The sequence below is a fragment of the Apus apus genome, chromosome 1 (genome assembly GCF_020740795.1).
Source record: "Apus apus isolate bApuApu2 chromosome 1, bApuApu2.pri.cur, whole genome shotgun sequence".
Lineage (NCBI taxonomy): Eukaryota > Metazoa > Chordata > Aves > Apodiformes > Apodidae > Apus > Apus apus.
In genome coordinates this window covers 29084928-29108273 of record NC_067282.1, presented here as the reverse complement: position 1 = coordinate 29108273, position 23346 = coordinate 29084928, and the positions used below count along the sequence as shown (strand labels likewise).

The 23346-nt window shown below is 39.6% G+C and overlaps 1 protein-coding gene across 8 annotated transcripts in view; it reads right to left on the bottom strand.

The window, feature by feature from the left end:
* The window catches only part of LOC127391801 (RCC1 and BTB domain-containing protein 2), a 31934-nt gene extending 17219 nt beyond the window's left edge, over positions 1 to 14715 (bottom strand). For 2 of the 8 annotated variants that reach the window (XM_051634949.1, XM_051634980.1), the window contains exons 1-7: positions 14569 to 14680; positions 9863 to 9926; positions 6739 to 6897; positions 6140 to 6290; positions 3962 to 4128; positions 3104 to 3262; positions 1454 to 1561 (exon numbers count right to left, since the gene is read on the bottom strand). In XM_051634949.1, coding sequence (XP_051490909.1) covers positions 1454 to 1561; positions 3104 to 3262; positions 3962 to 4128; positions 6140 to 6290; positions 6739 to 6897; positions 9863 to 9904 — 786 coding nt within the window. In that variant the 5' untranslated portion in view covers positions 9905 to 9926; positions 14569 to 14680. The other 6 variants (XM_051634958.1, XM_051634975.1, XM_051634966.1 and 3 more) reach the window with 6 other exon arrangements.
* Between the last annotated feature and the right edge of the window lie 8631 nt (positions 14716 to 23346).

Sequence of the window (23346 nt, the reverse complement as noted above, 5' to 3'; positions counted from 1 at the left end):
TACTGCCCATACAAGGTAAGTAACAGGAGCAGCTGGTGAGGGAAGAGAGGAAACTCTCCATCTTGATGTCAGCACAGAACTCTTGTCAGTTCTTACCCTCCCGTGGAAACCCACTCAGTCCTGCTGAACTGCCTTCTCAGGTACCCCATGAAAAGCTGCTTAAATATCCACTTCACAATCCATATATGGAGCATTTGCCCCACATACACACCGGCAAAATTAGCAACAGTCTTGCTTTGCATAAGTTAATGTAACCTGTTATAGCTAGATGGATATCCATAACCAGTGTAGGTTGTTCAAGTCTAGCTCATTTACCTTTAGATAACCTGTAAAGCAGATTTACCATAGGTACATGTAGTTCACTGCCATCCATGAGGCATGCATTGTGTTTTAAATGAAATCAATCTTTATCTACTGACTGGAGGTCTACAACTTCGCATTAATTGATATCAAGCAAATGAAGTGGATGGAAATATGATCTAAGCCAAACTTACTGGAGCACTCATACTCTCTAAAGAGGAGAATAAATACAGGGGAAAATAATATTTACTTCATTACATAATTCTACAACAGCAATTGTTACCCGCCAAGCTGATGTCTGCATCCTAGGAACTGAATGTAAAACTATGTAATTAAATTAAGAGTATTTTAAAATATCTAAAAAATCCACATCTTTCCTGAGTAAATGTAATAGATAGGATACAAAGTTCAACACACTTGTAAATTTTTACTACTTTACAAAACCACTGTTTTCTAGCAGAATGTGTCACTTCTCTGACAGTGACCTTATTCTGGATAAATGAATTTAAAAATTCAGTATCAGCTCTGCAGTTACTTTAAAAAATTATTATCATTCAAAAGAAGTTACCAGTTTGCTAGTTACACTGATGGCTGCCCAGTTATTTTGGTAACGATTTGGTAAACCCACCATGGAATCATACTAACTGTTGACCAAAGGCAGTTGGAGACAATTTGTTCAGACTCCAAACACTGGTTAGTCACTGTGTCTGGAGTGCAAATCTAAAAGTGATATCCAGTCTGCCAGAAAGACAAAATGCTAAACTGCAGCATGTGCCCAGAAAAGAAGACAAGGGTTAATGAAGAATAAGGTAGCCTAAGAAAACTTTCTTATTTACTAAAATTACTAAAGTAATTTTTTTTTTTTTTTTAATTAAGTTTCACCAGGAAAAAAAGACCAAACACTTCTAATGCTCTAGTCCCCCTTAAGTAAAATCCTGATCTCACTGAAGTCAGTGGCAAAATTCCCACTGAACTCCACAGGGTCACAGTTTCTCCCCTACTGACAGAGGTCCATTTTAAGATCCATGCTTTTATTCTGATAAATGGCACTTTAAGCAAAGAGGTAAAGGATTGTCTCTTATGAATGCAGAAATGCCTTGGCATATTTCCAGTTGTTCCTTAGAGAGTCTGACAGGGAGCCCCACACACATACCCGCTGCACACGAATGCCTTGCAAAGCTGCTATTCGGCAGGGGGTCGGCTGGTTGCCACTGCTGCCCAGTCCAAGCTGGCCATTGCCATTGTAGCCCCAGACATAGACCTTAAAAAACAGAGACAGGGCTTTTAACTGTTTCCTATTAGCCACTTCTTTTGAAAGCAGTACCACTGCAATCATAATTTGCTTCAGTATTTCCTGCCCCCCGCACCTTAGGACTTGTGCTTTATATGTGAATATAAACAAATATACATACCTACATAAATGTACATATATATTCATACACATACACATGTGTTATGTGTTTCTGCACTGCAAATTCTGGATACTGCTGCAGTTTAAAACACTAACTGCATGCTCATAAAACTCTGAACCTCCATATTCATGTTGCTCTTTAAGAGTTAGATGATGTAAGAATATTTTAATATGAAGAGTAGAAACATGTGATTCTTGTGGCTGTTTCCCAGCAGAGAGCAAATTCAGCACGAACACTTGCCTTTTTCAAAGAGCTAATTTCTCATTCAAAAATCCTCTAGCAGAAAAGAAAACACACTAAAACAAGCATGAACTGGAAGTTACGCACCACAGTTTGAGTAGGCTGTTAACAGCTTTACCCTGAGCAGAAGGGAAAATACTGAGTTCTGATTATTTCAGTGACATTTGTTCTACTGCCAACAGTCAGTAGCTACTGAGGCCTAAACTGGAATGCTTCAAGTGATGGAGCTAGAGAGGGCATGGACTGCCCAAAATTTTCAGCTCATGACCTAAAACAAGAACACTACAACCTCTTTGTGTCTTTGCAATGGGGACAAAAAAGCATGAGAGGCATTCAAGGAGTACTGCAGCAGAACAAATACATGCAATGTACTTTTATTTTCTGTATTCTCTAGAGATACAGTGTGCATATATGGGCCATGAAAATTACAACAGCATTCACTAATTATTCTCACATTCTTGATACGTTAAGATTCAACTATTGACAATGATTTATTTTTCCATTAATCCTAAAGACAGCAGCAGGGTAACGTATTAATCAGCAACTTCATTTTTGCTAGAACATAATACCAGCTCTAAAATTCAGTAAACCAGTGATAAAAAGCTAGTTATTTTTACACACGTGAAAATGAAGCTACCATGAAATGCTGATTACACATAAATAGATACAGTATTATTTAATCCCAAAATTTGTAAAAATCTCCTGACCTTCACAATGCTATTTTTACTTCAGAACTGTATTTTCAAGTAAATTTGAAATCTGATATTTTAATTCCTTCAAATCAAAGCCAACTTCAACATTCAAGTTGATGCAAAGTATCAGCTCCTAAATTTAATGAGTAATCTCATAAATCAAAAAGCCATAAACAACATGTTAGTGAACAATTTTCCCTGTTTCAACTCTACCTCCTTTCTAAAGAAGAAACTATAATCAGCATGAAAAGGAAGATGTGCTTAAGTACATCAGCATTTGCAGGGCAATTTATTACAAAGGTTTTTACAAGCACTATAAGCAGGTAGATTTGAGGGAGTCTGGAAAGGTACATTTCTTTACTGAGTAGTAGCTCATTACTGACAGGTTTGAAAAGATCTACAACCCATGATACTACGTAAAATAAAATTAAGTCAGAAAATTCACTTGAAGATTCTTACCTCTCCATTTTCCACCACAGCCATAGAGCACATCTGTCCACAAGCTATATTAACTACTATTTTATTTTGTAGGCAGCTGGTAACTCTTCGAGGAATTGGTTGATTAGCTGTTGAACCAGATCCAACTTGGCCTGAGTTATTATAGCCCCATGTGTATACCTGTTGTAAGAGAATTGTCATAAAAGAAGGCTGTACAACATACAGTTCAAAGTGTATATACAAGAGAGAAATAAGTTATACATAGAAACAGTTACATTTTGAGTTCAAGTGGATGTATTATTTTAAAGATCTAGGCAGATACATATGTTTATTATTTGTTTGTATTAAAAAAACCTCACTCATAACATTTATATATTCTATTGTTTTATGCTTCTCCAATCAAAGATAAGAGGCAACATGACAGCTGCATTAATGCTGGAAGAATTCATTGCTGGTTTTCCAGAATACAAGGCAGAATGGCTAACTGGACACAAATGGCTCCTCAATGTAAATGACAGAAAATGTTTTACTTGGGTGGGTAGAACTCCTCACATGAACGTGATTTATATTAACGTCAGCTTGAACGCTATTAAGCATTCACAGTAGAGTACAGCATAGGAAGGAAGCGGCTGCCTTCTACAAAAGAAATTATGATTTCTTACTACAAGCAGATGTGGCACAATAATTAATGTTCTGCATGCACTTCAAAGCAGCTAGACCCTAACAGGTTTCCCATTTCTATCCAACACTTGTGTTGCATCAGCACTGTGATGACAGCAAGAAGCAAGGTCTAATGCTCTTGGTGCAGAATGTTTTCCTGTTTCTCACATATGTGGATTTCATTAAGAGAAAAGAGAGATTTATTCCAGGTATCCTCACCTCTCCATCAGATGTTAACACCATAGAATGATGAGACCCACAGGCAACTTCAATGACTTTCTTGTTGACCAAGTTAGTAGAGACTTGACAGGGAATGAAACCATGATTTGTTGTACCATTGCCCAACTGACTATAAGCATTATGTCCCCATGTATACACTTCTCCTTCTATAATAAAAATGTAAAAAGCTGGTTTACAATCTCTATTTTTCCAATGAGTACACAACATGAAACTACAAACGGAGAAGTCAAATTCAATATCAATATATATTTGAGTGTATATATATATTATATGCCCTTTCAAGCTCTTAAGCCCATGGACATACCAATGCTACCTTCACATACTGTTGACAACAAATCCAAAAGAACAGTATCACTGTAACCTTAGTAAAGGAAATCATATAGCTAAAAGCAATACAGAAGAGAAAAGGATGAAAAGACAGTCAGGAGTCCCCATTAAAATTTGCTACTGACAACCAAAATCTCTTGTCTATGCCCTGGCACTGTTTCCCACCTTGCAAAATTCAATTATCTACCTTTCATTCCTTTACAATATGCATGAAGATGCTTGTAAAAAACCCTTATTATTACTTACTAATAAACATCCTACTGATTATTTAAATGTGCTATCCATGTCCTGTATTTTGAGAAACACGCTAGTGAAATTAAGAATGCAAGAAATGTCTGACTGGGTTAGACCAATGGTCCACCTAGTGCAAAATTCCATCTGCAGTTGGCAATAGAAAATGCTGCTGTTGAAGAGAAACATGAGCCTGGTCACTACATGCGGTTCCCAAGCACCTAAAATCACTGGAGTATTGTTATTACCAGCTACTTCTGATTCTCTTCAATGCACATATATTGGCCCGTTATCCATGAAGCCAACACCTTTTCATAATCTCTTTCATCTGTTTTAAATCAAGTGTCCTCTGGTTACAGCAGTGCAGGACTTGAAGAATAGTTGACCTACATTCACCTTGTCTATCATTATCTTCTAAACCTAAATGACATCATAATAGCAGGAGAGCTAGGTTTGACACATAACTTAGAGAGATCATTGAACTCCTTATCCTCAAGAAAGGTGCCCTCAGAACTACAAAGGCAAAATGTGCTACACTAAATTGGTATTTCTCTACAATAACAGGATAAATATAATTACTTTATCCTACCAAAAGCAAACAACCTTCTTTTCATTTCACCAACATAAGAATACAAATTTCAGTAAACAGGTGAAACAGCCAAATAGAAACACACAATGTAAACTGGAAAATATAGTAAAAAACACAAGAATTGCAAAATACACACTAGGTGTCTGAAAGGTAGGTTAAAAGAGGACATGCCGAATGGAAGTTATTCATGCGAATGGAGTTATGAGCAAAAATCACCAAGGATCATTTCTGGACCAATGCTTTTGCAATACTTCAGTTCATCAGCTGATGTAAGGAACATGAGCACATCAGTGAGATCTGCCAGCAACAAAGTTCAGAAAAATATAGACACATATATAAAAAGCATCTAGAATTATCTGCCCTGAAGAATGGAGCAAAAGGTGAAATGTAATGGAATATGAAGAACAGTCACACATCTACAACACAATTCCCCTCACCTACTTTAAATCACCTAATCTAGACTAGTCAAAAAGATTTCTTCTCATTAACAGAGAGAGAAAAATGTTAACATCAACAGTCAAGCTCTAACTGAACCTCACTTGGAACACTGAATTAGTAATTTGTCTTCAAGAATAATGTATTTAATTAAGAACAAAAGGGCCACTAGCATGATGAGATTAATACAATGTCAGAGAGACAACAGAAAACTAAAAGCTGAGAGGCAATACAAGTGGTCATTTAAAGCACATCCAAAAGTAGTTACAGAAGGGAAAAGATGGGTTTTAGCGAAAGAACAATGTTGGCACAAGAATATATGGCTACAATGTAGCCCCTAACGGATTTCAATAGCAATTCCAAAGTTAAGTGCAAAGTTAAAAAAAAACACAAAACAACTTCCAAAAGTAGTTACAAAGTAGAGCTTGAAAAGTGCCATGCTTACCAGTGAAACTGTGTTCGACTTGATAGCCCAGGATTTTTATCCCAATTCTGTCTCTTAAGTTCCCTGCAAGGACCTTTCACCTGCTGGACTAATTAAAGTGGACTATCTGAAAAAGCAGATAATACGTTACCTTCTGTGGCAAGAACAACATGAGGGCCGCTTCCGTAACTCAGACAGGCTATCTTTTTGCCACACAGAGAATCTAACCTCCTTGGTTCAATAGTGCTCTGCATGTCACCAGTTCCCAAACACCCACTGCAGTTCATGCCAAGCACAAAGACCTGTTACAAAACAATGACAGAATCATAATTTAGGCTGGAATGGAGGATGTCCTCCAAAGGCCAACTAATCCAACCCCTGCTCAATAAAGGTCTAAATAACCAGTTGACTCAAAGCCACATTCCAGATGAGTCTTGAACACCTCCAAGAAGATGGAGGTGTTATAACCACTCTGCTGGCAGTTTTTTTTCCTAATACTGAATCAGAAATTTCCATCTTCCAGCTTGTGTCCACTGCCTGTCACAACGTCACTATGTACCTTCAAAAAATGTCTAACTTCATCTTTATCCCCTGATTGTAGCAGGAAGCCATTACATTGAATAAAAAATGGCTTAGTAGCAATCAAAATGAACAGGTATTTTTCTAGGTATACTCTCATAGTACTGGCTTTCAGAGTAAATTGATACATAAATAAGTATGTCATGCTCATACACACTCTTGGACAATTACCTCATCATTTTCAGTTGCATACAACACTTCATTACCAGCACTGCCAAATACACAGGCTTGACGAATTAACTTGAGCTCTTCTTGGGAACAGAGAGAAAAAATCGGCCATTTCCCAACATCCAGCATCTTTAGGGCTGACAATAATGTTGCCTCCAAGGCCTGATATTATAAAAAAAAGACATAAAATATATACTTTTGCACAGTGAAAAGGAAAAATTTAGAGAAGCACCACCATTTTCTTTTTCAACCACAGACTGGAATTTTAATTATAGAACAATACGTGGATGGAAGCCATTAAAATAAACAAAAAAAAATAGAATGTGATCTAGAAAGAAAGGATCTATATGCATGGAGAAATGTGCCCCACAAGAAGTTAAATGGTGAGGTGGTATTTTCACTGTATTCACACAACATAACTGCTAGCTTATAGAATTCAATGTACAGGATTCTGTAGTATAAAGTGTTAAGTGTATATTCTAAACCTGAAAATAATTTGTCTTTTCCTCTGGTGCTAAAATTACTGTTAGAGGAAGAAACCATAAAAAAATCTGCCCAAGAATATACTTCTCTTTGAAAAATAAACATTTGTTTTCACACATTGTAAATGGAAACTTGAGAAACTTTCCTTTCTCCTTTGCTTCTGAAATTTAGTTGTGTTTCAACAAGTATTGAATCTTTGGAAACTTCCTAAGAAGAATTGCATCTTAAGTAAGTAGTCGTATAATAAGAGAAAAGATATAAATGAACATTTTCCAGTTTACCTAAGGACAAATGACTAGTTTGTAATCAAAATAACAGGTCTTTCCAGACATGAAAACTAGTCAAGCTAATGTCTGAATCTCACACAACTTTTCTACTCCTTTACACAGAGTTGTTCTGATTGGAAAAGACCTTTAAGATCATCAAGTCCTAACTTACCTAACTCTATCAAGTCCAGTGCTTAAACCATTTTCCTAAGCACCACATCTACACAGCTTTTCAACACCTCCAGTGATGGTGATTCAACCACATCACTGGGCAGCAGGGAGTACAGAATACATCAGAAAAATTAGTTCAGCACACATCAGCAAAATGTGGCAGCATCAAAACTTAGTAGTAAATTTTGCATGGAACATCCATCAAATTTTCTTTACTGAAATTAAAACAGGCTCTGGATGTGAAAGAAAAGTACCATTACTTGCCAGATCAGAAGGTAAGTAAGAATAGATTTTGCCTATCACAGGCATTATGTGGTTTGCCCTGTAACTGTGAGGATTGCATCCTTAGTTTATTTCTAGAAAGTAGCAGACTTACAAAATTATCTGATACAGAATATAATTTTTTTGACTTCCACCTGAAACAAAGATGTGAACACATTCTAGTTTGGACTCTATGTCAGTCATAAAGATATTTCTTTTTTACTAGTATCACTTACTATGAAAAAATGTACACAGAAACATAGATAGCATTTGAAACTACAGAAATTCTATTAAATAAACCCTACATTAATCCTGAACTAAAATACTTAAACAAATAGCAGTTAATCACACATTTCTTTATAATATACTTCTGAGGAAGGGTTGGTTTTCTTCACTAAGCAAAAGTTGCGGTTTTGATCACATCAGTTCCTTCCCAGTCCCCTCACACCAAGTAACTGACCAATTTCAGCCAAATTTGCAAGGGAAAGGGAAGTAAGATTCTGCTGACACAATCAACTTGGCAGTAGGCAGCTGGACAATCCCACATGTATGCTATGAAATAACTCATCAAGCAAGTAGGTCCAAGCTAGTCCTAGCAAATACTGTCCTCCACGACATATAGCAGGCTTGTAAGAGACAAAGGACAATAATCCATAGGGAATCAGGCTTCGTTCATCTGCTGTTTGTAGAACAATCTGATTGATGTCAAGAGGTTAGCATTAATTCTGTGGAGGATTTTAGGCACTTCTAAAATGTGATAATGAATAGTGAAAGCATCAAAGACTCATTGACAAAACTGCAACTCATTTTTGCTCAAGACTGATGAAGCCTGAGGTTCAAAAGGACAGTCAGGGTGTCATTCATTTGTACAGATTTCCTTACTGGAGAAACATCTTGTTTTTTAAAAAATGTGGGCTCCGATTTCAAGTGCACAGTGGATCAGAGCATAGTAATTTTCAATACGAAAGGGTTTTTTTCTGTAACCTCTTTCTACAAAGCACTCATGTTCTACCCTCATAATTAACAGGTTAAAAAAGCTCCAAACTGTAGCATTTTTTAACACTAAAATAATACATTGAAGGAAAACACTGTCATAAAAAGCATTCAGGGAAACACTTATGATACTGATTTTGTTTTACAAAAGAAATAACAAACTTTATCAGACTAAAAAATATCCATAATGTAAATCCTGTCTCTGGAATTATTACATTCAACTCATTAAGATATTCTCTCCCCTTTCAACATTTTCTTCCCTCCCATACTTTTCCATTAAATTTTGTCCCAAAAATATGAAAACCAGCTTGAACTATCAGTCTGCCAATATTTATGTCCCATAAGTGATCAGTTCCCTCACTGTATTTCACAAAGTCATGAAAGACAGAGCAGAATTTGAGATTTCATATGATCCAGCTACCTATCCCAAAGAAGTATCAGTTATGCCTGAAGAACTAAAATTGTACACTTCATCTGACCTCAGCAATCCATCTGAAAGCTGGTTATCCAGCTTTATTTGTCATACAGATCACCTTAAAAGGCATCATCCTTAAGCTTGAAATCTGAATTTTGCGTCATTGATTTTTACATGCAAAGTGTTCAAAGAAAGAGAAAGATGATGCCTTTGCATCAAATTATGCTATGAAAGCTTATTCTAACAAGTTTATGTTGTTCAAACATTAGGCAGGAACATGTAACTTTAGAACGCAGCACTAAATTAAACCAACTGTGTAAGACAAAGGAGCAATTCAACCTAATTTAAAAGAATATATTGTACTTCTAATATTTTGTGGATCAATACATTTATTTCATAAGTATCATTTTCCCATCTATAGTTTCGTTTTTTTGTTTATCTTGAAAGCTACTAGCATGTAATAAGCTACTGCTAAATGGAACTAAACTGCTTCTTTTTTGAGTAGAACAGGATTCTCAATACAAATTCACACTCTGACCTTGCCACTGACTTCTTGGGAAGGAGGAGATTCATGCTCCATATGGATTTGTGCTTATGTCCCCCTGCAGAGAGAGAACTGTGGTTAAAATCACCGTATCATACTGCTGCAGAAACACTTTTTGGAACTACACGTGCTTTATATTAGGCCACAGTTACTAGCCTCTGTGGGGTGAGAAAACAGAAAACACAAAGCTCAGTCGATTTGGGGTTTATATTCAACTGTACAGTGATCACTTACAGACTCTGCTCTTCTGTGTTCCTACCCAAACAAATAAATCCTAGACAAAACATTTTTTTGAAAACAAGTAGTAAAATTAAGCAGTAAAATTAATCAGACTGTGATTGGCAAGGAAGAAGCTTTATTAAACACAACAATCCAATATCTTTTTATTGCAGTAAAAATACATTTAGAACCTAGCTGATGTAATTTTTCAAGACATTTATTTCAGGAAAGAAAAAGGACACTGGTCAGAGCTTTTAATTTCTGGCTTAAACCTTCAGATCCAGTATTAGAAAATATTTGGGTCTTTCCAGGTTTACTTGCTTGTATAATCCAGATTTACAAGATGACCTGTATAATTTCTGTGACATGCATCATCACGATGCATGATCTGATATTTTCAGATCAGATGTTCCTTGTCAAATAAATACCCACAACTCTACTACTCTTGAATAATTTCCTAACATAAAGCCATGTAACTCCATGTTCAGTAAACCCGCAAAAATTAGAAACCAGCTCTGAAGCTGTGCAAGCTTCTTCTACTAAAACTAAACATGTTTCTTATGTAAGACCTCATGCCATAAGAAGGGCATGAAGGCTAAGGACACAGAGCACATGAAATTAATATGTCCAGTAAAGTCATCACACCCCCCAAAAAATTGGTTGCCAAGAGCAAAAGCAGTGAAGGATAAGATGCAAACAACACACACACAAGAAAACAGAGGCACACAAAAAGCAAGGAAGACAGCAAGAATGTTGTTCTCTTACCCATGCTCAGCACTATCCTTCAATACAGGTTCAATACTATTGCAATAAAGAGCAAATACATCAGGGAAAATGTTTTGAAAGAAGTGAGAAGTAAACAAAGGGTTTGATTTTTCAACTCACCAATGGTTTAAAAATAAGTGTTAGGGTCTGCTGTGAAACTTCTGTACTGTCAAAACTGCTTTGAAAGATAACATATAGATTCCTGGGACACCTACCCCTCACCTCCAAAAATACCCACCTTGTGGTTTTGGGCTAGCAAAACAATATGACTAATTTGATCTTTATAAAATGTTCTAGGACTTTAAAAAGTCCTATGTGATGGTAAGACACACTGCTCATATTAAGTTTTGTTATTTCTCCCATTCCTATTCCAATGATTTTTTTTTTTCCTTTTAGAACTGTTGCCTGATCACCATTGATGTAGAATGGTGGTGCATTGTTTACAGTGAGCAACAAGAGTGGAAGTGACTGAAAAAATGCATCATCATCCACCAGCGGGAAAATGTTTAAAGCAGAAGGAAAAAAAAAAAATCAAATCCTTTTCTCATTCTACAAACCCTGCAGTCACCCTGAAAAAATAATTCCAAAGCTTTGGCTATCCATCTACTTGGCTGAAAAAAAAATTAAGGTTTTAATAAAGTGACTAACAACTAATAAGAAAGAGAAACTTTATAAAAAGCCAGTTGAAGCCATAAATAAAAGACTTGAAAATAGTAATGAAGTTTATACTAAAATTATGCCTCTCATAGACTTATATGAGACTTATGATGTCAATAAAAAAACTACCTTCAATGCTGAAAGGCATTATAGGAGAATGCTGGAGACATTATCACAGAATTAATGGTTTACTTCTGCAGTAAAAAAAAAAAAAATTATTAAAAATTCATGTATTAAAATAAAAAAATATTTTGTTAGACAGTCTCTTGGGTACAGGAAGTCATTCCTGTATCTAAATCTAAACCTACATAATCAAATGTAACCTAAATCTAACCTGAGATGCAAAAAAACCCACTTGTTCACTTTTCTAATGTGGCTGATACAAGATTTCAATAAAACTAACTGGAAAAGCTCTTTCTCTTTGTTGAATTGTTAGCCAAACTTTAAACACACTTCAGTTCCCATAATCTGTAGATACACACAAACATAATAAAATCAAACTGATGCAATTGTTAGCGCTTGTCTATTTGAAATGCTATAAAATCAAAAATTACCATATAATTGATCTGGTAGAATTGAAACTTAATATTCATCCTTCATGTTGACTTTCTGACATGAGAGTTCAAGCAACCAGCTTTAGGGTAACAAAAGTATTCCAAACATTTGGGTTTAAAAGAACTTTATTAAAAACACTAACCATGTAACAGAGAAAAATAATGCAATAAATATGTGAAAGAAACAGCCATTATATTTTTATAAATTCAAAGAACCTTAGTACAGAAAATACTAAAGCTTTAAGAATTTAAGAAACACTAACAGGTCATCAAGTTGTTCAGGATAAACCATGAACAAGCTTCAGATGTTAGGTGGCTTTGCACCTGCGTGTGGGAGTCTGACTGGACATGAGTTCAATGCCATAGGAACAGCACGCCTGGGAAGAACTCTTCTGTCATTATGTAAATATAAATACCATACTGCACTCACAGAAAAGCAGCAAACAGATGCACACATTTTGTTATGCCCCCGCTACGTAGATCTGACTGAGCCTAAACTGTGAGCAGGGTGCAGTGACCTGATCCAGCCAAACACTGAGCCATGTATCAGGTCTACCTGCAGCATCTTTGATCCCACAGTCTGCTCTAGCTGTTAAAGAAGAAATATTCACAGCTTCTACAGTTCTCACCTTTAATCACTAGAAAGATCCCTCCAGCCTCATTTAGACTAAAAAGCATTGTAAAAGATATATTCTAGAATATTCTAAGCCTTAATTAAAAAACAGGCCCATAAGCATTACTACACCACACATGGCTTTCTTTCCTACATTCCTTGCTCACTTCAGTTTCGCACAGTCTTCCTGCACATTGGAGCCTTGGTCCATCAGAAGGGCTTCTTCCTACAGCTAAGAGGCCTACATGTTGGGTCACCAAGGGAAGAGTTTTTTTAAGCCATTATCTAGCAGGGTTCTAGCATGAGCCTGGCTGTAGCTACACTTCCCTGTAATACTGGCCACTGGCCAGAGCACTTCCCATGGACACAGCATACAAGGCCTGGGTGGGTGGGAAGATGGTGCATTCCTTCCCTGACACAAAGTCAGGATTTGCCTAGGCATATACAAACCCCACACATATATAAATGCATATATATATATATATATGGATTCCAGGGAGAAGAGCTGAGCACCTCCCTCTCCACTTTGCCTCCTCAGGAAGCTGTGGAGAGCCATGAGGTTGCCCGTCAGCCTCCTTTTCTCCAAACTAGACAAGCTCAAAGTCCTTAGATGCTCCTCACAGGAGATGCCTTCCAGCCCTTTCACCAGATTTGTTGCCCTCCCCTGGGCAAAGTGCTCAAAGTGAGGCCACTTCAGGCTGCAGCAACGCTGAATCCAGTGGGACAATCACCTCATTTTACTGGCTGGTTATGTGGTGTTTGATGCACCCCAGGATGTGATTTGCCCTCCTGCCTGTCAGGGCACACTATGGACTTGTATTGAGCTTGCAGTCAATTAGCTCCTCCAGATCCCTTTCTGCTGGATTGGTCTCCGGCCACTTCTCTCTTCTTTGATGGCAGAAAACATCGAAAGCTCTGATCATTTCCTATTCTCAAATCAATGACACATCTGACTTTTTTAATTCACACCATCTGTCCTTGTTACTTCACAGTTCATCGCATCGCTCACATCTAGTGTCATTCTGTCACGTTACTTCTCACATCTGCACAGTACTACCTCTCCTGCCTCACAAATCAGTAGGATCATTACTTCTGCATGTTTCCCTTACCCCATGTCAGCTTTCACATCCTTCACCATTAGTTCAGCCCAAATGGTTTTAGACGGTGCACAAACACGACCATCTACAGACCCCAAGCGGTTCCTAACCTGGAGTAAAACCCCTCCGCAGACTGTCCTCTCTCTTTATATCCATCAGCATTAGAACTTGCATCTCCACACTAACAATCCTCGGCTTCCCAAGTATTCTTCCCCTTCACTGAAACTGTACCTGCCCATCAAGCTAAGCTTGCCTCGTGTACCACGAGCTTCACGCCTCCTCTTGCACACTCGTAGCTCTCCAACGCCACACAAACGACGAAAGCTGCAAAACCCCCGTTATCAGCCGACAAAGCCCGGGAAGGGCACCTGAGGAGAACGCCTCACCCCTGCGGCCAGAGCAGGCGCGGGCACCTGCCCCGGCCCCGCTCCCCGCTTCTCCCCCGGGGTGGGGCGGGCAGCCCGGGGACGGACACCCACCTCCTTCCCCACCCTCCCCGCGGACGGCAGAGCTCCCAGCCCAGCCTCCCGCAGGCCGCGGCCTGGCCCGGCCCGGCCCGCCCCGCCGCAGGGCCGCAGCCAACGGGCCGGCCGCTGGGCGGGCAGCGAGCGGGAGCCCAGCCCGCCCCGCAGCGCCACGGCGGCCGGGGAGCCCGCAGCCCGCCCCGCAGCCCGCCCCGCAGCGCCACGGCGGCCGGGGAGCCCGCAGCCCGCCCCGCAGCCCGCCCCGCAGCGGCGGCCGCCGCTCCCCTCCGCCCGCGGGACGGGCGGCGCGATCCCCTCCCGCGGCCCTTACCGTCCCCGCGGCGGCGGCGGGCCCTCCTCCCCCCGGCGAGGCAGGGCGAGCTCCCGCCGCGCCCGCACGCCTCCGCAGCCGCCGGGGGAGGGAGGGAAGGGACTGGCGCCTGCCAGGGCCCACCCACCGCAGAGCGGCGGTGCCGGGAGCCGCCGCCTCTGCCCGCCCGGCCCGGCCCGGCCCGGCCCGGCTGCCGAGGGGCGGGACGGCGCGGCCTGCAGCGGAGGGCGAGGAGCGGCCGAGGGAAGCCCTGCTGTGTCCCCTCTGCCGGGCCGGTCTGTTCCGGGGGCGCGGCCGCCCTGGGAAGGCGGAGGAGCTCAGCGGGAGATGAGAGCCCGTCCCAGCCCCCGCAGGCTGTGCCCTGCGCCCGTGGGACGGCGGCGCGCAGCCAGGGGCACCTTGTCCCAGGCAGCTGTCGAGGGAGTGTCAAACACCGCTGTGCTGTTCCGGCTTGCAGTCACTTATGTGTTCCTAAGGGACCCGAGAGGATGTATTTCTGTGTCTCCTAATATTTACCTTTAAAATGAAGTGCTCCCAAAAAGGACAGGCTTGGAAAGTTTTCCAAAAAGCGGCAGCCTGGCTGTTCTCCTTGGTCATGTCTCTTACCTTGGGTGTGAGAACACCGTGCTGTCTTGCGGTGCTATGTGTCCAGAGGTTTTGCTCTGCTGTTCAATCGTACTGTTGGGTTATTGCTGTGGGAACCTTATTTAGGAGGAGAAACTTGGCTCTGGGGCTAGGGAACCAAATTTCAATCGACAACTGAATTCCTTTGTCTCCTAGGGGAGGTCTCAAGTTCTGTTGTGGGTGTCAATCTCATAAGGGTGTTTTGATGTGCTTGGATATAATACTTTGGATGTCCAAAAATGAGGTTTGTGTAAGTACCTAGAGTAGCAAGAACTTGTCCTCATAGCTCCCAAAGGAGCAGACCAATGTATTCTCCATACTTGCTGCACTCTATGACATTCTGATAACACTACGCATCTTGCATCCTGTTCTTCACATATATAATGCCTGTGTCACTGTACTGACCACCAGTGCTCTTTCCCAACGTGCTCCCTAAGGCATGCATGTTCTCTGACACCGACTATAGTGTCCTTTTGTTTTGTTTTCTTTACACTTTGGAATGCATTCAACTAACTATGCATGCATCCTGAATGTATGCTTTCTATTTTGTTGGCTCAATTGCTTTGGCTCTTCCAAGATTAAATTGAGAGTATGTTTTGCTAGGAGGGGTTTCTTCAATCAAAAGGGATATCCGTAATGATTTGTGTAGGGTATGGAATGGAAGACATTGAATTTTTGGGGAGCTGGGCTCAGTAAGAACTACATGTGGTGCCAGATAGTTTTGTTTGCTCTTTATAGAGAATAAAATGTTCACTTTGTAGCACAAAACAGCTTCTCGTCTGTTACCAGGTTCCCCTGTCAGTTTTCTGTTTTCTTGAATATAGTTCAGGGGGAAAAACTTGCTAGATCTCAGATGCATGTGTAAATATAATTATATACCTGATATATATATACCTGATATATATATATGATCAGGTATATAATTATATACCTGATAAATTCAGATAAGCAGGCGGTGGTAACAAGACCCAATGGAAGTTGAAGCCATTTATTTTCAGACTAGCAGTAAAGCAGAGAGTAATTGTCCCCTAAAACAACTGATACCTAGGGCTGTGAGATGCTCATTGATTCTTCAGTGCAAATTTTAGAACAGCATTGGATTTTTTCCTAAAAGTCGTGCTGTATTTCACTCAAGGAAGTGCTGTATGCTTTTAGGCTGAAGGTCACACTTAGTGGATTAGATGGTGCATTTGATCCATTGAAACAAAGTGCAGTTTAAATAGTGAAGTCCTTAAATCTAGAGGCAATGGATGCAGATCTTCTGGAACATTTAGCTAAAGGATTGCGGGTCAGTGAACAACAACTGGAAGTGCAATGCCAGATGTAGAAGTCAAAAAGGCTATTCATTCATTCCTGAGTGTATAAAGAGAGGCAGCAACAGTAGTTAAAAGGCAATTTGCCTCCAGTAATTAGTATTTTAAGCCAACTAGTGGGACACTGCATGTAATGCTACTATACATTTTGATAAAGAAGTTGAATATGGGATAGACTGCATGAACATGATCAATGGTTTGAAAATAATAGATAATTAAGACATTATTTGTTTCATTTATTAAAATAAATTTTAAAACATGGACTTTTGTAGTTCTCCTTCAGTAGTTGCAATTTCTGTACTTAGGCCCTACTACTGCACTGATAGGCAAAGGTGCAGACTTACTTTGCTAAACTAGGTTGCAAAACAAAGGTGCTGGGTAAACCTTTTGTTGTGTCATTTCGTAAAGAGCCTGTCAGCAGGAAGGAAGGAAGAAAACTAGGGGTCCTTTCAGGTCAAAATAAAAGCAGCTTCTAACTTCAGTAGTGGGGTTTGCGTTACCTGTGTTGTGGATTTGGGGGATAACATTTCAGTTAGGAGCATCAGGGGAAACTGCTGTTGTCTGCAGAGTTATTAGACAGCACAAGAGGCCCATTTTAGCCTTTATGGAAGCAAAATAATGTAAGTGGATGGCAGCTGTAGGCTGATAAGTTCTGTCAACAGATGTGAGATGGAAGGAAGTCCAAGGGATTTAGGGCTGGGTTTACATAGAGTTGTTAGAACTGAAGCAGATAGATCAAGGAGTTTCCAGAAAGCAGATATTTAACAAGAGTTGCCTTATTCTGATAGAAAAAGGCCCCAAAAAAGAATTAAACATTTTACTGTGCTTTGAGGTTGTTTACATTCCTGACAGTAAAAAGAATTCTAGCAGATAAAGGCTAAGAAGCCTCAGTTACACTGGTGAATCCACAAATTTTCAAAATAATGTAGTCTAGTTTTGTGTTCTGACCACATCCTTCTCCATTTCAAGGGAAGATCTGGGTATGAAGTACCTTATAGCTGCTATAGATGAATAATATCAAGTAATTTTTTTGTAGCAAAATAGTTTACTGTAGTTAACTATCTTTTTGCCTTCTAATAGCATAGAACCACAGAATGGTTTGAGTTGGAAGGCACCTTAAAGATCATCTAGTTCCAGCCCTCCTGCATGGGCAGGGACACCTCCCACTAGAACAAGTTGCTCAAGGCCCCATCCAACCTGGTCTTAAACACATCCATGGAGGGAGCTTCCACAGCTTTCCTGGGCAACCTGTTTCCAGTGTCTCAACACGCTGACACTGAAGAATTTCCTCCTAAATTCTAACCAAAATCTCCCCTCTTCCAGTTCTGATCCATTACCTCTTGTCCTCTCACTACAAGCCCTTGTATAAAGTCCCCCCTCAGCTTTTCTGTAGCCCCCTTCAGGCACTGGAAGGCCACTGTAAGTCCCCCCTGGAGCCTTCTCTTCTCCACGCTGAACAGCCCCAACTCTCTCAGCCTGTCCTTGTAGAAGAGGTGCTCCAGCCCTTGGATCATCTTCGTGGCCCTTCTCTGGACTATCTTCATGAGCTCCATGTCCTTTCTTATGTTGGGGATTCCAGGACACAGCACTCCAGGTGGGGTCTGACGAGAGCCGAGTAAAGGGGGAGAATCACCTCCCTTGACCTGCTGGCCACACTTCCTTTGATGCAGCCCAGGACAGGGTTAATTTCTGGGCTGCAAGCACACATTGCTGACTCATGCTGAGCTTCTCATCCACTATCAGTCTCAAGTCCTTCTCCTCCAGACTGTTTTTGATCCATTGTCCCCCCAGCCTGTCTTATGCACCTGGGATTGCCCTGACTCAGGTGTAGAACCTTTGCACTTGGCCTGGTTGAACTTGATGCAGTTTGCATAAGCCCGCTTCTCAAGTCTGTCAAGGTTCCTCTGGATGGCCTCCCTTCACTTCAGCGTGTTGACTTCACCACAATATGTTTTTTTATTCTCAAGTTGACCAAGATCCTTAAAATTAATTACATTATCATAGTGCTGATCTGGTTTGTTTGCTGCGACTTGCCTTGTTAATCTATTAACAGCCTACTAAATGAAACTCGAATTATCAAAAATATTACTAGCATAAAATCAGCAGTGCTAGTTTCTCTTCAGTTATTTTTGCTTCTAATCTTCTAAGTGACAGATATATATGAATTGACAGCTACACCAGTCACATACAGAGAAAAAGAGGTATTTCTGTAGCTTCTGATATTATGTAGGACATTTCACATCAGAATGTCTTTCATTGCAGACACTCATGTTCTGAATCTCAATGAATAGAACAGTAAATGTCATTGCCATATGTGGTGACAACTTTTTTTCATAGCTCTCTGTCCAAATGAATGTATTTAATAAACCTTTGTAAAGTCTGTCATGAATCTGGTTCTTCTCAGTATTTTCATTAATGATCTGGATGATAAGACCCTCCTGGATGCAGTCATGAGTAACGTGCCCTAGGCAATCCTGCTTTAGCAGGGAAGTTGGACTGGATGATCTCTAGAGGTCCCTTCCAACTCTGACAATTCCGTGATTCTGTGATACTCATTCCATTACTGGATGTTATAAAGCTGGGAATGACTAGTAGTGCACTGAAAGGCAAACTAGTTTTAGCTAGTATGGTAGCATTGTGTCATTGCAAAACAGGTAAACTTCATACTCAAATGTTTAAAATGTGGGGGTTTAGACAGGAAAGAAACACTGCACTTTTCTTGGTACTGAGAGTTTCAATAGGACATTGTTCCTAGTTATGGGGACTTCAGAAAGTTGTGGAACAGTTGCATAAAGCTGTACTTCAAGAAAGTTGTAAAGCAACTCATTAGCTCTAGGAAAGTTAAACTTAGTAAACAAACAAAGCTGGGGAAGGACTGAAAGAACAGGGCTTCTTAGACTGAAGAAATAAGGACTGAGAGAAGAGAACATTCTGAAGAGTGTAAAATGCTGTTGCAAAGAGGAAGGGGAATTTTTTTTCTCCCTGCATGATCAGGAGAAAAACTAAAGGAGATTCAACTTTGGCAATAGGGAAAACTGCTTTTGCAGTAGCAATAAGGAAGCTGGGGTTAGATAGCCTGCTGAGATTGCAGTTTTCACCATTACAGATTGTATATCAGACATACAATAACTTCTGTTGATCCTGCCCACTTTTAAGAGTCAGTCATTAGTTCCATTTACTGCTTAAGAAGTTATAAAATATTTGCCATAGAAATGATACAACTTGTAGTTAAAAGAGGAGAAAAAAACAGTTTTTATTCAAAACAAAATGTCTTTTGTGTAAACTTTGATTAATGCAAACATTACTTCACAATAACCTAATTATTCAAAATAATATAGCAGTATTACTGGCTGTATTCCCTTTAAAGCTCTTGAAGTTCACTATTTTTGAGGGGTGTGTGTGGAATGTTTTAAGAAGGGAATAATAGATTATACATTAGTCCTCACACAGCTGACAAGTCTAGGAAGAATAATGTGTTTTGCTTCCATATTCAGTAATGTCTTAGAGATTGGTCATAGAAAATCTTTGTTCATATCAAAATGTCACTTTTGTTGTGATTTTGTGATACCACCCATTATTTTTCCACAAATTGGGTTTTGCCAGATTTTGAAAAGTCACAGTTATGGGAATATAATTCTTCACAATTATTGTTTTGAGTAAATGTTTCATTAGATAATCCTGGCTTCACTTCCCCTTTTGTATGGCTCTTTTAACTTCTTCCATAGTACTGATTTTAAGTCTAATTAATCCTTTTTGATCTTTTTAACACATAGTATCAGAAATCATGTTTCATTGTCAGTCTCAGTGAGAGAAGGAGCAGAACTTCACTACCTGCATGATTGCATTGCTTAGATGCTACATATGAAAAAGTTGTTTTAAAATATTTTTTAATGTTTGAAGTTCAAACTTTGATGAATACCCATATAACTTCTGAAAGCAACTTTCTTTTTAAGTTACTTCATACTACGTACAAAGAGGAAAACAGGACAGAAACTAGAACTGTGACTATTGCTGTTTTCTGTAAGTACTGTTATTGAATTCCTTGCAAAGATACTATTTCTAGCACCAAAATGTTACAGACAGGAAGTGTTTTGGATAGTGCAACAACATTTCCTGATAAATACTTTATCACAGCTTGATAACCTTTCCTGTTGGTAAGATTTTTTTAAACTATTGTCATTTTGTTGTCTTTCTTGCTATAATTAACACACATATGTGCCCTGGCTAAGTGTGCTCATCCTGTCAAACAAAGGTTTTCAGCAAGTCAGACATTTGGTTATTATGTGATAAAAGATTTTATATTGTCTATTTCCCTCCATTTAAACTTTGTCTGGAGCAATAAAAGAAATAGCAATGCACGTGCAACATTTTGGAAATTCCCAGAAGGGTAGAGATTCCTCAGTGTTTCAAATAGAGCATTGTCTGCTGTGGTCTCAGTGATTTCAATAAGCTTTTAAAAACAGCTTTAGACAAGAAGGTGGGACCTGGAATCATAGAATCATAGAATGGTTAAGGTTGGAAGGGACCTTAAAGATCATCAAGTTCCAATCCCCCTGCCATGAGCAGGGACACCTCACACTAGACCAGGCTGCACAAGCCTCATCCAACCTGGCCTTAAACACCTCCAGGGAGGGGGCTTCCACAACGTCCCTGGGCAACCTCTTCCAGGGCCTTAATACCCTCATGGTGAAGAATTTCTTCCTGATGTCTAACCTAAATCTCCCCTCTTTCAGTTTAAAACTATTACCCCTTGTCCCATCACTGCCCTCTCTAGTGAAAAGCCCCTCCTCAGCTTTCCTGTAACCCCTTCAGATACTTGAAGGCTGCTAGGGGATCTCTCCAGAGCCTTCTCTTCTCCAGGCTGAACAACCCCAACTCTCTCAGCCTGTCTTCATAGCAGAGGTGCTCCAGTCCTCTGATCATCTTTGTGGCGCTTCTCTGGACTTGCTCCAACAGCTCCATGTCCTTCCTGTGCTGAGGGCACCAGAGCTGTACACAGCACTCCAGGTGGGGTCTCACCAGAGCAGAGTAGAAGGGCAGAATCACTTCCCTGGCCCTGCTGGCCACACTTCTTTTCATGCAGCCCAGGATGTGGTTGGATTTCTGAGCTGTGAGTGTGCATTGACAGCTCATGTTGAGCTTAAAAGACAACGTAATTAAGCTATTAAATGACAAGGTAATGACTAATTTAAATCAAATGCTTTAGCATTGGTCTTAGCCTTCTGGCAAGGAATATATACAGTAACCTTATCACAGATAATGACATTAATATCTCATTTTTTTGGGGATTTATATTACTTGACACAAATGTCTTAAAAACCAATATGCTTTATTTATTTATTTATTTATTTACAGTATGAGTGCTAAGAGGTCATACAAAAAGAGGGTTTCCTCTTGCTATTCAACCCACAGAACTTCCTGTTACAAGATTCTATGAGTGCTAAAATTTTGCATGAACAAGTTTCATATTTATTTACCATGTTGTTTTCTTGCACTCTCTGCCAGGGAACAGATTTAGTCAGTGCTGGGGAGAAAACACCTGATTTGCTAAAACTTTGACCTAACCTCTTATGGCCCTTTTTTTTTTCATTCTGTGTCCTTATGTTGAGGATGTTTAATTATGTGCCTAGCTTTTGAGAGAACACTGATGTGCACTTCTTTACTTCCTGTGAGGAAATGCCTAATGCTTTCTGGGATTGTGGTTTTTCGGTGTTTTGTTTTTAACGGAAACATTGGTGCTGTTTGTTGATGTGAGGACTTTTATCTGTTAAGATCAGAGGGGCTGAAGATTTCTTTCTGGTCTAGGAAATACAATGCAAGACTGGCTGGGCAGCCAGGCATGCATAGATCCACACTGAATCTGACATGGAATGTCTTAAATGTATAGTATACTAAAACATGCAGAAATGTATAGCTTAAAAAAGGAAGCATATTCTGTGTGAATGTGCTTTATTCCATTGCCATTAGAAATGTCATAGTACTATACTATATACACATTATAGATGATGTACACAATATATACAGATGGTGATATGCTTAAAATGCTACATTAATCCATGATATATCAGCTTTAAAGATGACTTACAGAGTGTCATACATGAGAAATATAGATGGTCTTATTTATTAAACAACAATGTCAAGGAATAAAGCAAGAATATTGAATGAAAGGGAATCAATTAAGCAACAAGTCTGGGTCTAGTTGAGAAACTGAACATCCCTGAAGTATCTCTTTATTGTCAACCTTAAAATTGTGGGGGTCTTTGTCTTCTTCATAGCATTATTAACCTGCATTTTGAGAATAAATGAACAGGCAAAGAGGACTTACTTGCTGTGTTACCTTTCTAATTTTGTATAGCTTAAGCATGTGCCCTGTTATGCACCTTGTATTTATGCTTCAGGATCTTCATACATCCAATGTTTACTTATGTGAAAATCTTTTAATCTTATCCAGCAATGTCTTTAAAATATTTAGTTAACTCAAACAGTCCAATGTCAGTTGATGGTTGAGTCCATGCTTCTATACAGTAATTAGCACTCTTTGGAGGAAACGTGTTATAGGAATAGAATTTAAACTCATGTTTTCCTCAAAGTGGTGTGTAACCATGAATTTTCATAATATGTGGGGAAAGGAAAATAAACAAGTTACTCAGGGGAAAAAGCTGGAACTATCAAGCTGGAGTAACTTGGACAAGCCACACACAATTTGGGGTCTCAGCTTTATTTTAAATACTCCTGAAACCTTCAGACTTTCCCACTGACAAGACTCTCTGAACCATCACAAGGTTTTCAGTATTCTATTTTGTAGGCTGGGGAATATCTCGCATTGCACTTCACAACTTTT